General features: G+C 41.7%; 1 protein-coding gene across 1 annotated transcript in view; it reads left to right on the top strand.

Moving 5' to 3' along the window:
* Positions 1-2,578: 2,578 nt before the first annotated feature.
* LOC122112367 (5-hydroxytryptamine receptor 5B-like) overlaps positions 2,579-17,257 on the top strand; it is a 32,498-nt gene continuing 17,819 nt past the window's right edge. Inside the window, exons 1-4 of the mRNA XM_042685136.1 lie at positions 2,579-2,660; positions 3,499-3,533; positions 5,291-5,436; positions 7,676-7,783. Of these exons, the coding sequence (XP_042541070.1) occupies positions 2,579-2,660; positions 3,499-3,533; positions 5,291-5,436; positions 7,676-7,783 (371 nt within the window). The remainder of the gene's footprint in view (positions 2,661-3,498; positions 3,534-5,290; positions 5,437-7,675; positions 7,784-17,257) is intronic.

Raw genomic sequence — 17,257 nt, 5'->3', positions numbered from 1 at the left:
GGGAAGATAAAAAGAATATGCCTGGTCAGGTGCTGGTGGTTCATGCCTATAATCCTAGCTACTCAGGAGGCTGAGATCTGAGGATTGTGGTTCAAAGCCAGCCCAGGCAGGAAAGTCCCTGAGACTCTTAACTCTAATAAACCACTAGAAAAATGGAAGTATTGCTGTGACTCAAATGGTAGAGTGCTAGCCTTGAGCTGAAGAGCTGAGGGACAGTGCCCAGGCCCAGAGTTCAAGCCCCATGACTGATTAAAAACAAAACAAAACAAAAAAGAATGTGCCTGGTATGTGTTGGAATTAGAAATTATGCACATCATAGCAACACAGGCAAAGGCACGGTAATGGTTCTCTCCTCTCACCCACAGGAGAGCAAATTCCAGAAAAGAGAAGGCTCAGAACAACTGAGCATAGATAGGGCCTAGCCAGCTGGGGTGATCTATGCGAGTTGAAAGTACTATTCCCTCCCTCCCACTTAGTGCCAATCAGCACACCAGACAGCTGGAACCTCGAAAGCCTTTCTCTGCAGCTCTAAAATCTGAATTCATTTGAGAAGCTTTGTGTGAAGGGATAAAAGTCTAAGACTTCTGGAAATCAGAGTATCTTCTGCCCCAGAGATCCTGGGACTTGCATTGAGGATTTCACCTTGAAGTCAGAAGCAAGATTAAACCAGTGAATCTCTCAATGTTGTAATGCTTTTCTTTAAAATTTTACAGCCACCAGCAAGTAACATAGCACATTGGAGAGTCCCTTCCTCCCTCCCTCCTTCCCTTCCTCCCTCCCTCCCTCCCTTCCTCCCTCCCTTCCTCCCTCCCTCCCTTTCTTTCTTCTTCTCCTTTTTGTTCTGGTCCTGGGGCTTGAACTCACGACCTGAACACTGTCCCTAAGCTTTTATGTTCAAGACTAGCATTCTACCACTTGAACCACATTTCTGCTTCTGGCTTTTTGCTGGTTAATTGAAGATGAGAGTCCCACAGATTTTCCTACCCCTAGGCTGGCTTTGAGCTGTGATCCTCAGATCTTAGCCTCCTGAGTAGCTAGGATTATAGGCATGAGCCACTGGTGCCCAGCATGCTTGCTTGCTTGTTTCCTTGCTTCCTTGTTCCTTCCTTCTTTCTTTTTCATTTCTTTTTGTTTTGTGTTGGTAAGGCCTTGTGCTTTTGCTTGACTTTATCACTCAAGGGTAATGCTCTACCACTTGAGTCACACTTTCACTCTTGGCTTTTTGTTATTTATATAGATGAGAGTCTCGGGCTGGTTCTGAAACTCAATCCTCAGATGGGTATTCAGATCCTGAGTAGCTAGGATTATTGTTATGAGCCACCAGCTGTCTTTGTCTTTTCCTTTTATTTTTTTCCTCTTAGCTACAGAGAGGAAGATTTTTATCAAGCCATTTCCATTTACACATGCAATGGATTCTACCCAGTCTCACCCTCTATCACTTCCTTCCTCCAATTCTCTTATACAATTTCAGCAGGATTCTTTGCTCCTTTTATTGTGTATATGCAGATCCTGGGGCTTGAATTTAGGGCTTGGGCACTTTAGCTTTTTTTTTTTTTTCCTCATAGCTATCACTCTATCACTACTTGATCCACAGCTCCACTTCTGGTTTTTTGGTGATTAGTTGGATATAAGATTTCAGGGCCTTTCTTGCCCAGGCTTTGAACCACAATTCTCAGATCTCAGCTTCCTGAGTAGCTAGGATTACAGGCATGAATCACCAGGGCCAGGCTTCTTGTTCCATTCTCATACATGCAAACTATGTGCCTACATGGACTATATTCATGTGCACTTACCTTGCAAGGATATTTCTTGATAGTTCTTTGTATATATTCTATAAATCTCTGAGTGTGGACCTGCACACAACTAGTATAGGGTTTGAACTCAGGGCCTGAGCACTATCATTTAGATTTTTTTGTTCAAGGCTAGCACACTACCACTTGAGCCACAGATCCACTTCTAGTTTTTAGTGGCTAACTGAAGATAAGATTTCCTCTCTGGACTGACTTGGAGCCTCAATCCTCACTTCTGAGTAGCTGTGATTACAGATGTGTGCCACTGGTGCCAAACCCATTCTATAAATCTGTACATGAAATTTATCAAGTATCATTTTTATCTTGCTCTGTTTTATTAATATACACTACCCTGAATGATACAGTTGTTAATGCATTTTGCCATTTCTAAATTATGTCTTGGAACTTCATGTTATTGTCATGTTGTTACTGTTATTTTCACTTTTACTTCTCAGGAGTTAAAAAAAATGCATCTATTGGTCTTTTGAGGGCTTGTGTTTGTCTTAGAAAACTTGGGACTACATTCCTGATCCTTTCTATCAGAGAAAGCCTTAAGCACCCCCGGACAATGTGTGAGATGTCTATTAGCCTGAGGGAATGTGGATAACTTTCAGACTTCCATCTCAGCCCTCCTTTGCAAAGTTGCCTTCTGTGAGCTACTTTTACAACGCAGAAAAGGCCATCTGAGACACACAACTGTTCTCTCCCTCTTTCTCCCTTAGTTATCCTGCTTCTGTCTCCCCTGCTGATGAGATACAGGACCAGTGGTACCAGAGAGAACAAGGACCATGGAACAGCACACTGCAGAGCCTCCAGCTGTCATGGAGATCTGTGAGTTATGTGGCCTGTTTGTCCAGGTCCTAGCAGCAAGTAGGTGGTCTTTATTATTGTTGATCCTGGAAATGTCCAGGTTTTGGCCAAGGGTCCTTCATTAGAGGTCTCCAAATGAAATAAAGGCCTATATTTACAAGCTGAGGTTAAAAGACAAACTACCTCAGGTCATGTTTAAGGAACCATTAGAGGAAGTGGAAAGGAAGAGGCTCATCTGCTAATTAAAACGCTGAGCTGTGGTGAGAGGAACAATTACTCTAAAGCACTGTCTCTCCTTGCATTCCTGCAAACAAATTAGCTTGTACACCCACACAGTAAGAAAGACCAACACCATTTATGCACAGATATTTCCTTGGACATATTTTTTCTTCCCATCTCCATCTGATCAGTTAGCATCACTTTGATAGCGGGTTGGAGGTTGGCCCGATGTTTAGTGGGAGAAATTATTTCCACCCACTTATATTCTGAAGCAAATCTATAGCACAGCAGTGAGGGAGCTGAGACCAATACCGAGTCAAGCCCAGAAGAGATTCCTCAGAGCCAAAACTTCTGGATGGTTGAATTCTAGTAATAGAGTTTATCACATAGGAGAGGAGGGTGCTTTTAAATTGCTAGATTTCAGTAGCCAATAGAATCAAAAATAGCTGCTGAAGGGCAGATGGTGCTATGGCATATGTTAATGTACAGAGGATTTTTAAAAATCCCAATTTATCTCCAGCTATAGATATAATGGGGTGCCTGGCTAAGACTACACCACAGTATTTTTTCTTTCTTGCTTCCAATTTTTTGTGCTTATGCAATCATGAGCAAAGCTGCTATAAACAGCCATGTGCAGGTTTTTGGGTGGATGTATATTCCTTTTCTTTTGTCTTCACAGATTTTGGAACCCTCAATAAAGACAAGCAGTGGGTGGTGAGGAGAGCTAGCTGTTCTAAAGTCACAGGCAGCTCTTTTGTTTCTCTGGAGGTGAAAGTCCAATTTATACTTTTCATGACATGTGGTTTCTTTGAGCCTTTTGGGTAGGCCAACATAAAGCATCAGTCCTTTCTGGAACACTAAGGAAAGAAACTTGTCTGCTTCACTCATAAGTAGCCAGGCACCTGTGGCTCAGGCTTGTAATCCTATCTAATCAGGAAGTGGAGATCTGAGGATCACGGTTCAAAGCCAACCCAGGCAGGAAAGGCTGTGAGACTCTTATCTTCAATAAACTACCAAAAAAAGCTGGAAGTGAAGCTCTGTGACAGAAAGCTAGTCTTGAACACAAAAGCTCAGGGAGAGTACCCAGGCCCTGTCAAGCTCTAAGACTGCCTGCCCCCTCCAAAAAAAAAAGCATCTCAATGTATGGTAGCATGCTGCTCTGTCGCTGCTGTTCTCCTTGGGGAAAATTCTAATAAACATGGACTATACTATACCTAAAACATTTTTTGTTTGTTTTCTTTTTTCTTTCTTTCTTTTCTTTTCCTTTTTTTTTTTTTTTGTTGATCATGGTTCTTGAACTCCGGGCCTGGGCGCTGTCCCTCAGCTCTTCAGCTCAAAGCAAGCGCTCTATCACTTGAGCCACAGCGCCACTTCCAGTTTTCTGGTGGTTAATTAGAGATAAGAGTCTCACAGACTTTCCTGCTGGGGCTGGCTTTGAACTGTGATCCTCAGATCTCAGCCTTCTGAGTAGCTAGGATTATAGGTGTGAACCAACAGCCCCTGGCTTCTTTCATTCTCCTTTCTTTCTCTCTCTCTCTCTCTCTTTCTTCCTATATTTTCCCATCCTGGGGCTTGAACTCAGGGCCTGGGCACTGTCCCTGAGCTTCTTTTGCTCAAGACTAGCACTCTACAACTTAAGCCACAGTGCCACTTCTGTTTTTTTCTGTTTATGTGGTACTGAGGAAACAAATTCAGGGCTTCATGCATGATAGGAAAGCACTCTACCACTGAGCCACATTCCCAGCCCCTTTTTGTTTGTGTTCAAGGTGTTTGTGTAGGTAAGTGTGAATGTGTGTAGGTGTGTGTGCACAAGAATTGTTATTCAAGAACTTTCCACCTGTGAGTGGGAGTGGAATGGAACAAGGAAGGGAGCAGGAAGGCTGTGCTGTCCCATCTTCATGTTCTTTTACTTAAAGGTTCAGACAATGTGTTGTGGCAGATTGAGTAACTGACCTCAGACAAAGTATCTCTTTGAGGGCTTGGATATGGTTATCTAGGTAAGGAGAAGGCTGAACAAAGGCAAGGACTCAGGCAGATTCTGCATCTCTAATAGGAGTGTACATTTCAATGTCATCCTCCCTAGAAATGGCTGCAGTGTGAGGAGTGAGGCATTGAAGCTTACACTCTGTGGTGGGGAGAAATCTTCTATGCTCCTTGTGTGCAGGGGCGTGGCTAAGATGTCAGTGTGTTAGAAACGTATGCCAACTCTCCAGGGTTAGAAATGAATAGACACATAGAAGATAATAGGAGATTTTGTCAAGAAAAAGTACTTTTGTGCAAAATGGTATAGTACTGATACTCTACTGAGAGCTAGGGCAGGCAAACTAGTAGGTTAGTTTGCTAGATTTAGATCCCAGTCCAAACTGTCCCTCTTCCTTGTTAGGCTCACATTCTAAATATAATTGGTTACCATAGTGAGAAAGAGGCTATTAATTTTTTTCAAAGGCTTGCAATTTTTTTCCCCATCACAGCTGTCTGGAAGCAAGGTTGGGAACAAGGTGGCTGGCAGACATCGTTGGAGGAGGTTGATGTGGTCAGTGGAAAGCTCCCACTCAGAAGAGGATCTTATTCCTTTTAACTCTATTGATAAAGATTTCTCTAACAAGCAGCACATTTGGTAGCTGCAGTTTTATTCTATTTTTATTTTATTTATTATTGGTAAAGATTTATCTCCCCAACATGGCTGGCTGGTCACAAGCAGCACATCCCGTAATTACAGTTTGTTCTTTTGCCTCCTTCAACAGAAGATTCATATACCTTACATGGACGCTGGTTACAAACAGTACAGATACGGCTAGGAATGTGGCTTAGTGGTAGAGTGCTCGCCTGGCATGCCTGAAGCCCTGGGTTCGATTCTTCAATGCCACATACACAGAAAAAGCCGGAAGTGGTGCTGTGGCTCAAGTGGTAGAGTGCTAGCCTTGAGCAAAAGAAACTCAGGGACAGTGCCCAGGCCCTGAGTTCGAGCCCCAGGACTGGCAAAAAAAAAAAAAAAAAAGGACAGATAATACTTACAATTGAAGTCAAAAAGCAAATGATCTCAGGAAGTATATGTTAGGAAAGATCAAGCAGAAGAAAGGAAAAAAGTAGATAGAGACCTCAACGGAGTAGATTAGGATATTATCATTACTGCGGGGGGGGGGGGGGGGGGGGGGGGGGAGGAGGGAGGGAGGCTCCACATGTAACAGCAGGGAGAGTCAGAAAAACAAGGAGCAGGGAACATGGGGTTTTAGGGTTTAAATATAATCGAGCATGAGCATTTGGGGGATGTCTTTGTGGCTGCAGTAGACTGCCCAGCAGTTTGGGGTTTATGGTAGCCTTCTGATGCCAACAGTCCGGCACCTTCAGATAAGGTCAGGGGTGAATTTTTGCTGACAATCAGGAAGGGTCCCCAGGGAAGGTAGTTGGTCAGTGGGCCACAGGAACAACATTGAGTTAAGAGAACAGAGCAGATTCCCATCAAGATCAAGATCAAAAATATCAACGTACCAGACAGAGGCACTTTAGTTTGACAGAAGAGATTGTTTTTCCTCACGAATATGGTGACAGGATAGCCAGCATCCAATATGATTCCTTGTAGAATAGATCAGTTCTTATGTGAAGAACTAGGGCAAAGAGCCATGTTGATGTAACAGGTCTTTCTCTGGGTGGTTGTAAGAAGGCAATGTGGTAAGAAAAAAATTTCCTGTGATCTAGTAGGACAATTAAGAGGGGGAAAATCATCTGGAAGCATCTGAATTACCTAAATGTGTGGGGCTCTGTGTGTGTGTGTGTGTGTGTGTGTGTGTGTGTGTGTGTGTACCAGTAATGGGGCTTGAACTCAAGGTTTGGGTGTTGCCCCTTTGCTATATTTCCTCAAGGCTGGTACTTAACCACTTGAGCTATACCTCTACTTCTGGCTTTTTGGTGGTTAATTGGAGATAAGAGTCACACAGAGATCAGAGTCTGTCCGGGCTGGCTTCAAACCATGATCCTCAGATCTCAGCCTACTGAATAGCTACCATGATCCTCAGATCTCAGCCTACTGAATAGCTAGGGTTATAGGTGTGAGCCACTAGTATCTTTCAGATTTATGGTTCTTCACAGGGATATTCTTGTCTTTTAGGTGGCATTTGGCGTATGTTATGATTTGAATATTAATGCCCTATGGGCTTATGCCTTTATTATACTTAGGTGTTTGGAGGGTGATGTTTTTATTAGTAGGGTCTTATAGCTTGATGGCTGTTTCTTTTATTTCCCAATCAAGACACTTCTGCAAATATCCCTCTTATCACCATCTTGGAAAGGCTATTAGAGCCTGAGGAACTAAAAGGGGATAGGGAGGGGTGGGAGGTAGGATGGTCCCTTTCCTGGTAGGACTTCTTTCACAACGCTGTCTCTTTTGTATGTGGTTTTCACTTGCCAGGCCAAGATATTGCCCATAGCCTTGCATCCTAATTAATCTAACCTTTCACCATGAGCCCAAATCTTTCCTAAATTCAGTTGTTCTCTCAAGTATTTTGTTACGGCAATGAGAAGAGGAACTAACACAGAAAATTAGTACTAGGAGTAAGGTAGTTGCTGACCAGGTGGTTGAGAAACCATTGGAACTAGATTGTGGGAGGAATTTGGAAGAGTCTTTAGATTACAGAAAGTCTAGGGTGCTGTAAGCAGAGTGTTTTCTAGAGCAAGCTCAGGAGTACACAATGCTGAGAGACATATGTGAGTAAAGGTGAACGGTGCTCATAAGGTGAAAGTGAGAACTCTTGGGACTTGAACTGGAGGTCATTCATGTTACATTCTGTCACATAATTTGTCTTCATTTTGTTCATGTCCTATGATTTGCAGTGAAGCTGAACTGAACATTATTCTATTAGCCAGACCTACTGGTGTACACTTACAAACCCAGTAATTCCAGCAGTTACCATCTTACCCCCGCTTTCTAGGGTAAACTACGACATCCCCCTGTTGTATTCTTTTGCCAGGTAAGTCTACTCCTTTCTTTTTCTTTTATTGTGCCAGTCCTGGGACTTGAAATCAGGGACTGAGCACTGTCCCTGAGCTTTTTTTTATTTTTTTTTATTTTTTGGGGGTCCGGTCATGGGTCCTGAACTCTTAGGCCTGGGCTCTGTCCCTCAGCTCTTCAGCTCAAGGCCAGTGCTCTAGCACTTGAGCCACAGAGCCACTTTTCAGCGTTTTTCTTTTTGCTTATGTGGTGCTGAGGAATCGAACCCAGGGCCTCATGCATGCAAAGCAAGCGCTCTACCAATGAGCCACCTTCCCAGCCCCAATGTCCCTGAGCTTTTTTGCTCAAAGCTAAGGCTCTGCCTCTAGAGCCACAGCTCCAACTTCTGGCTTTTGGGTAGATAATTTGAAATAGAAGTCTCATGGACTTTTCTTCCTGGGGTGTCTTCTAACCACTATGCTCAGATCTGATCCTCCCGGGTAGCTAAGATTACAAGTATGAGCTTCTGGCAATTCAACTTTCTTTAGATCAGCATTGATAACACTTTGTGATCCTTCTTTATTGCGCTATCACATGAGCATCTAAATTCATTAACAACTTCTACCTTGGTAAGGATTTCCCTACCTTGGTACTGTGGACATTTTAGATTGAAAGACCTTTGTCCTGAGACTTTCCTGTGCATTGTAGGTTTGGTGACACCATTGTCCTCTACCCAGTAGATGCTGACAGCAATCCCCAAAATGTGACAACAAAAATATCTCTAAGTCTGGATATGAGTGGCTCACGCCTGTAATCCTAGCTACTCAGGAGGCTGAGATCTGAGGATCATGGTTTGAAGCCAGCCTAGACAGGAAAGCCCATGAGACTCTTATCTCCAATTAAATACTAAAAAAGCTGGAAGTGGGGCTGTGGCTCAAGTGGTAGAGGGCTAGCCTTGAGCAAAACAAGCTTATGGATAATATCAGGTCCTAAGTTGAAGCCACTACACATACATATACACACAAACACACACATTCACACACACACACACACACACACACAAATCTCTAGACATGCTGTATCAATTTCTTTTCTCATTACTGTGACAGAATACTGAGGAGGAAGAGGAATTATTTAATTTTACTCACAGTTTCAGAGATTTTAGTATGTTGTACGTGGTTCCCTTACCTCCAATCCAGGGTACAACAAAACTTCGAGGCATGTGGAGGAGGAAGCTTCTTGCTACAAAGCAGTAAGGATGCCTAGAAGGACTGGGGTCAAACTTAACCTTCAAAGACACCCCCAGTGACTTATTTCCTCCAGTCAGGCCTCACCTCTTTGGTTTCCAAGAGTGAATCCAGCCTCAGACCAAGTGTTCAATAGATGCAGTTGTTGGGGATTTTTTGGTTCGTGTTTAAACCATAGCCTTCCCCACTCACAGTCTCCAAAGGCTCTAGCCATCTTATAATGAAAAATGCATTTAGTCTATTTCCAAGAATCCTTTTAGTCTGAACTGAAATTCCGGCACTGTTCAAAACTCTTCACACTCTACTGTGACTGAATGCAAACTCATAGCTACAAAGGCTAAGAGAAGAAGTAAAATGAAAGTTGCTTACTTTTAAAAGACAAGGACCCCCCCCCCACCTCTGCACAGTATCTTTACAATAAAAAAATATATATTAAAAAAAAAGACAAGGACACAAGGAAACCTTGCCATTCTAAAGAGAAGGGATAGGAAAATAGCAAGAAAGGATGAGACCAAAGCAAGACCCAAACCTAGCTAGGCAAACATTAAGTACTATAGCTCTATATCTGGCCCCTAAGACACTAGGTGATATGATAAGGGCTCCAGTGGGTTTGAGTAGCCTCACCCCTATAGACTTGCCATTTGCTTCTCTCTTAGGCTGTCTCTAGTCGTTACTATAGATTTCTTTGGCAGATGGTCCACATTTCTGACACCTCTAACATACACCAGTCTCCAGTGAAGCCCAGGCTACACCGTTACAACTTCATGCATAACCCTGTCTTACATTTGAAATCTCTATGGAAGCAAGCCTCTATCAGCACGTTTTACATTCTGCATTCCTGTAAAAACGGCAATCATATGTATGCCAACCCAGTCTTCCACTACTCCAGCTAGCCAGAACTCCTTGAATTACGCTGCAGTAGCCCCTGAGTGACTGTGTTTAAACTTAAGCAGAACCTTCTATAGGCATTCGGAGCTCCCAGGAGCTTTCATCTCAAAGCAAAGTCTCAAACTAGTTAAATATGATCCATGGGGAGGGTCCCACCAGTTCCTGAGAAACCCTCAACTGGTAGGAGGGGAGTTAACTCAAGAGGATTGTAATTCGAAGCCAATAAGAATAAAGATTTGCATGACCCTTTTTTGCCCATAGCTGAGTGCAGTCTTGTATGTCTGTCATCTCGAAGAGAAATAAATGCATGAATATCATTGTCCAGAGTACCCTAAGCATAAACACAAGACTATTTGAAAAATAACTAAGGCACAAAAAGGTAGTGGTAGAGTACCTTCCTAAAAAGTGAGCAGACTGGAGTTCAAACTTAATACTACAAGAAAGAAAGAAAGAAAGAGCGAGAGAGGGGGGGAGGGAGGGAGGGAGGGAGGGAGGGAGGGAGGGAGGGAGAGAAAGAAAAAGAAAAGGAAGGAAGAGAGAGAGAGAAAGAAAGAAAGAAAGAAAGGAAGGAAGAAAGGAAAGAGAGAGAGAGGATAGGGAGGGAAGGAGGGAAGGAAGGGAAAGAGATGAGAGAGAGAAAGAGAGAACACAACAAAGTATATTCATTGGTCCTCATGTGCTAAATTTTAGTTGTTTCTGTAATCCCAGCAACTACCAGGACAAATTTCTTGTTTTTCTGGAATAAATGTGTAAGTTGAGGGTCAGGAGCTGGTGGCTCATGCCTGTAATTCTAGCTACTCAGGAGGCTGAAATCTGAGGATCGCAGTTCAAAGCCAGCCCAGGCAGGAAAGTCCGTTTGACTCTTATCTTCAATAAACCACCAGAAAACCAGAATGGACCTGTGGCTTAAATGATATAGTGCTCTCACCTTGAGCTGAAGAGCTCAGGGACAATACCCAGGCCAAGAGTTCAAGTCCCATGACTGACCAAAAAAATAAAGTTTAAGTTGAGAAAGTAGGAATCATGTAAATCATAATTATAGTGGTCCTGGTAAATTACTTCATTAAACCCATCAAATCTGTGAGATGTGCTTTTGTAATTTCCATTTATAATACATAGAATCAGATATGAGTATACAGATTCCCACAGGATCCCACAGACCCCATCTAGATTTTTAAAAATATTATTTTATTTTCTTCTTGTAGTTAAACAATCTTTAGAACTGCTACCTGTTTTGACAGCATAAATTTAATAGCTCTTGCTTCTTCATGTGTCCAATGGAGTCAATAGGCTGTCATAAGATCTATCTATTTCATGAGGTTACTGTGAAAAGTAAATGTATTAACTGCTTAGGACATTGTTTGGCATACAGTGAAGGTTAGTAACTTATATGAGGTAAACAGAAAATGAATAGAGAATCCCTCATTAGACCAGTGATTCTCTTAAGTGTGGTCCTCAAACTAGAGGCTAAGTATCCTCTGGGTACTTGTTAGAAATGCAAACTTTGCTTTCCACCTCCAGCCCTAAATTTTGGAGTGGGCTCAGCCACCTGCATTTAGCCAGCTCTCCAGATGACTCTGATGTATGATTAAGTTTGAGAACTGATGAATGTCCATTCTGAGGAGGTGATGCTCTAACTGCATGGGATTGATTCCCACTAGGATGACTTTTCTGGCTATAAACGTTCAAAAAGCAAAAACCAAAACAAAATCAACTCTTTATGTCTTCCCTTCTCTGTTCCTCTGCTTGTTTTGGTGCTGGTCCTGGGGCTTGAACACAGAACCTGGGTACTGTCTCTAAGCTTTATTTGCTCAAAGCTAGCACTCTACTTTTTGAGCCACAGCTCCTTTTCTGGCTTTATTTGGCAGTTAATTGGAGGTGAGTCTTACAGACTTAACTTCCCAGGCTAGTTTTGAACCATGATCCTCAGATCTCAGCCTCCTAAGTGGCTACATTACAGTGTGAGTCACTAGTGCCAGGCTGTTCCTTTACATTGCTATGTTCAGCAAACATCTACTCATCCTTAGGACCAGATGTCTTCCCTGGTACCTTGACACACCCTAACTGCCCTCCACCCTCAGTGAGATCTCTCCTTACTCCCACTCTCCCTCTTTCTTATCTTCTTCCCCTCCTTCATTTATTGAGACCCCTGGGACTTGGGAGGATCGAGTCTCAGGAAAGCCAAGGCTTTATCCTCTGGGAACCTGTCATCTAGAGGAGAGACAGACACATGTTTCTGTCTACCACTGGCTTCAGGGTGTGGGGGAGCAGGTGCACCAATGAGGGTCAGGGTTGGGGCAGATTCAGGGATGAGGACAAGCTTCTCAAAGGACTTGATAAAATATTATTAAAAATCATCTGGAAGAAAAACACAAGAACTACAATATCAAACAATGAGTTTTTAATAACAGCACAAAAGATAATCATGGGAGATACATGGAAATAGTAAAGAGAACCTAAAGGTGCTGCTGAATAAAGATGATAAAAATGTTCTACTTAAATTTTCCTTCAAATAGAAACATCTAGAAGTGGATGAATGACCATTGGCCAGGAAGGAAAGAGCTGCCATTTAGTTACTGTTGAATGCTTCCTAATCATTCTCTGCTAATGGTTTGGTTTTGCTAGTCTTCATTACTTCAAGTCTTTGTTTACCCCTCATCTTGCCATCATGCATGCCTCCTTCTTCCCTGTGTTAGTGGGAAAAAAATCCTCATATTAATTACCCAGGTCATAAGCTGCCTTCCCCAGGAGGGCTGCTCTGCTTCTCCTCATTGGAGGTAATTACTCTTTGCTGGCAAGGTCATCATCCCTTGTTGAGTCTAACTTGCTTTAGCACATTTTGCTGCATTTCAGTTATGGCAGAAATTTATTTGGTCTTATAAATTTGGTCTTGATTCCCCAGGATCAAGACAGCATCAGACCATATTTGTAGCAATTCGGATAAGGGTCAAGCCCTTGTAGCATTATAATAGGATTATATACAACGGCAAGGTGAACAGGCAGGCCCACCACCTCTTACCCCATACCACAGCTGCAGAGAAACAAACCAAAAATAAAGGTCATTTGTAACCTTCTGACAAACCTTAATAGTGAGAAAAGGGGACTGAAAGGCAACTTGTGATTTCTGATTAAATGTCAATGATAATGACAAGAAATCTTTATTTATGTAAGAAAACTTTATTCAACAAAAATGTAATAGAATAAGCTGGGTGCCGGTGGCTCACACTCTTAATTCTAGCTGGTCAGGAGGCTAAGATCTGGAAGACTGAGATTTGAAGCCAGCCTGGGTAAAAAAGGATGAGACTTCATCTCCAAAATAACCAGTAAAAAATAGGGCTAGAGGTATGGCTCAGGTGGTAGAATACCAGTCAAGCAAGCTAAACAAGTGTGAGGCTCTGAGTTTAAGCCCACCAAGTATCACCAAAAACTGTAATAGAATAGATACAAAGAAAGAAGAAAAGTTACAGAAACATTATGTAACAGATTAGTGAAATCACACTGTGTTAAAATGGGTATGTATCCATAAAGTCAGTGCAAGGAAATATTAAAGAAATAGTTTGAATATCTGGAATATGAATAAAGAAAAGATCAGAAAGACAAACTAACCGGCCAACAGGTTTAATTAAACATGGAAAGGGTGTTCTTCAGCCTGGCTGGAAAAGAAATAGCATGATTCCCTCACAATAAGGTTTCTTTTATTAGCAGGAAAAGTGAAGTCAGGTGGGGCAAAGGTCAGGGGTCATAGGGGCAGTATGGAACAGGGGAAGTCAATCTTTGTGCAAAGAAAGGATCTTAAGCTTAGGAAAGGGTTTTATTTTTGTTTGTTTGTTTTTGTTTGTTTGTTTTTTACAGCATCTTGTCCCAAATGGTAACACCCTCAAGTCACAGGTTATCTCTTTTGCAGCCCCAGGGTAGTTCAGAAAGGGAGAGGGGTGGAGGAGATGATTCAGCAAAGTCTGCAGCAAAGCCATTCTAAGATAAGGCTTGGGGAGTTGCAGGGGGGGGGGGGGGGAGGGATAGGTGAGTGCTTTTAGTTTAAGGCATTTTCCATCGGTCAGTACCTAGATTCCTTTGAAAACAAACACGGCTGGGCACTGGTGGCTCATGCCTAGCTACTCTGGAAGCTGAAATGTAAGGATCACATTTCAAAGCCAGTCTGGGAAGCCAAGTCCTTGAGACTCTTACTTCCAATAAAGTACCAAAAAAACTAGCAATGGAGCTGTGGCTCAAGTGGTAGAGCACCAGCCTGCAGCAAAGAAGCTCAGGGATGGCACCAAGACCCTAAGTTCAAACCCCAGAACCAGCAAAAAATAAAGTAGACAAACAATGCTACAAAGGAATACATAGATAACAAAGCACTTTGCGTAAAAATGCAGTCCTCTTAGCCATTAGAGATTTTCAAATTAAAACAATTAAAATATATCATTCTATACACATTAAGAACTTTTTACAATGATAATTTTTTCATCAAGGCTGTCAGTCTCTCCCTCTTGTCTTTTCAAAGCCAGAGTTAAGAGAACAGTGGAACCAGGAAATCTCTCAGAGGTACAATTTGGAAATAGGCAAAGAGAATAATACATTTTAACTGTTATTAAATTTGGAAGAAAATGTATCAAGGAAATAAGCCCCAAAGAGAAAGACTCTACTAATTAAAAATTTAAAAAATCAATAAACAGGAGGCCTGTCAAATACTGTTTAGGGTTTGTGATTTTTGCCCCATTGCAAGCTGACAAGCTGTCTTGCTCCTGTTTCCTAGATAATGGCAGAAGATACGATATTCCTTGGACTGAGACAAAGTTACTATGGCCAAAAGCTATAGCCTGAGCTTCATGTCTGTGTATCTTATCCCCATGTTTCCTAAGGTCTGTGAATAGTAAAAAAGGTCCATGCTGAAATCCTACCCAGCAGCAGGCTGCATCCTGGGAGGAGAGCACCAAATACACTTCAACAGTAGACTTTCCCACTTCCCAGAAGAAGAAGCCACCGCATCCATTAAGGCTTTCCACAAACCGGGCTCTGAGAAAGGCTGGGTTAATTAGCAGTGCTGATGCGCCTCACCAGGATATGCAAAGGATACTCAGGCATATGGGTCTCCTCTCCCAACAACCCCTAATGTATTCACTCAATGAACTCATTTGAATGGGTTAAATCACCAACTGTGCACCTGGCATAGAGCAGGATGCTAATATGGCAGGGAACAAATTTCCTGCACAAGAACAGCTAATGTTTTAGTGGGGAAGGCAGAGAAAAGGAAAGCAATTAAATAATATGTTATCACTCCTGTGAGATGATGTAAAGTACCAGAAAACAGAGTAGGGGAAGAGAAAGTGCCCATGGACAGACCCAATTGGCAAGGAAGACATATCTGGCATGGGACAGGGGAGCAAAGACCCAGATGAAACCAGTAGATCAACCATGCCTGGAAGAGCATCCAGGCAGAGGGAAAAATACACACAGGCTCGAGAAGGAGACACCCATGTCACATTCAAGGCAGCAGGAGGGCAGTGTGGCTCCATTGCAGTCACCAGGAGGAGAGCAATCAAACATGAGGGGATATAAGTCCAAGAAGATGTGTAAGCACGGCAAAATAAACTCTTCTAAAAGACAAGCATGTAGACTTTTGACATAAAACTATTAAAACAATTATACTGAACCCCTAGTTCAATGTATGGAGGGCAAACAGAATTGGAATGCCAGGGACAAACAGAATTGGAAGTCAGATCTGAGTCCTACTATCTCTCTAAGCAAGTGTATTAGTCAACTTGAGCTGCTGTCACAAATACCACTGATGGGATCCATTGCTCATTAAACAATAGATATTTCTGACAGTTCTGGTTCAAGGTGTCAAGTGATTCTGGTTCGTAAAAGGGCTGTCTTCCTGCCTTATAGACAGAAGCCTTTCTGCTGCATCTTCACATGGTAGAAAGAGTGAGCTTTCCAGTACTTCTTCACTCTGCCCACTGGATTAGGCTCCTCTCTGGACCTCATTTAAATTTATCACCCCCTTATGGGCCTTATCTCTAAATATAGTCACATTGGGGATCAGGACTTCAACATACGACTTTCAGGGAAGAGTATGCAATTCAATCCATCGCATCAAGTTGGCAAAACTTTATATATATATATATTTTTTTTATCTGCAATTGAGAATGGCTCTTGAACAGGTTGCTAGTAAGTTTGACTGGAAGTGTGTGTGGGAAAAACTATTTAGTTGAATCAACTATTTGAGAAATTAAAACTATGCAAAACCACAATCTTTAAAGTAGATCAGAAGAGAACAATCTGAGGTCTACACTCAGTTTGTAAGAATAGGGATGCACAAACATGTTATTGCAGCATTATTTATCATAGCTAAGCCATGGAACCAACCTAGATGCTCCTCTGTAGATGAATGGATCAAGAAAATGTGGCATAGATACACAATGGAATTCTATGCTTCCATCAGAAAGAATGACATCATCCCATTTGTAAGGAAATGGAAAGACATGGAAAAATCATATTAAGTGAAGTAAGCCAGACCCAAAGAAACATATTCTGCATGGGTTTCTTCATTTGTACTAATTACTGTATGTCTCAGATAGTCCTAGCAGAGGGTCACAATAGCTCAATAGCTACGTACATATGACCATATAACATGATGCTAATTAAAAAGAACTCCAAGATATGAAAACCAGAAGTTTTTCTTTGTTATTGTTTTTAATGTACTGTGTGAAGTTATTTCTTTTATCTTTCATTTTCCCCCTTTGTTTTATCCCCTATTGTCACTGTATTTGACAATTTGTATATATTTATCAGATTTGGGGAAGGGAAGGGGTACAATAAAATGGTGAAACAAAGGACAAGGGGTGAACCAAGGCGACAGTAATACTCACAAGACAATATGTTGGAAATGAACTTTACAACTTGGGGGGGAGGGAGGGGGAATTGGAAGAAAAATGAGAGAGGAGGTAACAAGTTCAACAAGAAATGTACTCATTACCTTATGTATGTAACTGTAACCACTCTGTACATCACCTTGACAATTAAATTTTTTTTAAATGATAAAAACAAAGAAGAAAATAGAGATCAGATTTTGCAATGTTTTCATAACCATACCCTATTTTTGAACAATCCTAAAAATAAGAGTAAAATTATTAAAACATACAAATGTTCATATTGCACCAGTTGAATTCACAATGTGCTTTTTTTCTCTGTTCTAGTTCCTCTATATAGATTTTTCATGCCTAAAACTAGATTTTATTGGGCGAATTTCTCTTAACACTTCACGTTACTATATATTCTCTTCATAGTTGCACTTTTTATTTATACTGTTTATAACTTCTAGACTTTTGACAACTCAATCTCAGACAATTTTCTCAACTTCAAAAATGGAGATAATT

The sequence above is a fragment of the Dipodomys spectabilis genome, unplaced genomic scaffold, assembly GCF_019054845.1.
Source record: "Dipodomys spectabilis isolate Male_0828 unplaced genomic scaffold, ASM1905484v1 ptg000094l, whole genome shotgun sequence".
Lineage (NCBI taxonomy): Eukaryota > Metazoa > Chordata > Mammalia > Rodentia > Heteromyidae > Dipodomys > Dipodomys spectabilis.
Note: the sequence above shows the minus strand (reverse complement) of the source record. Positions and strands in the feature narration are given on the sequence as shown.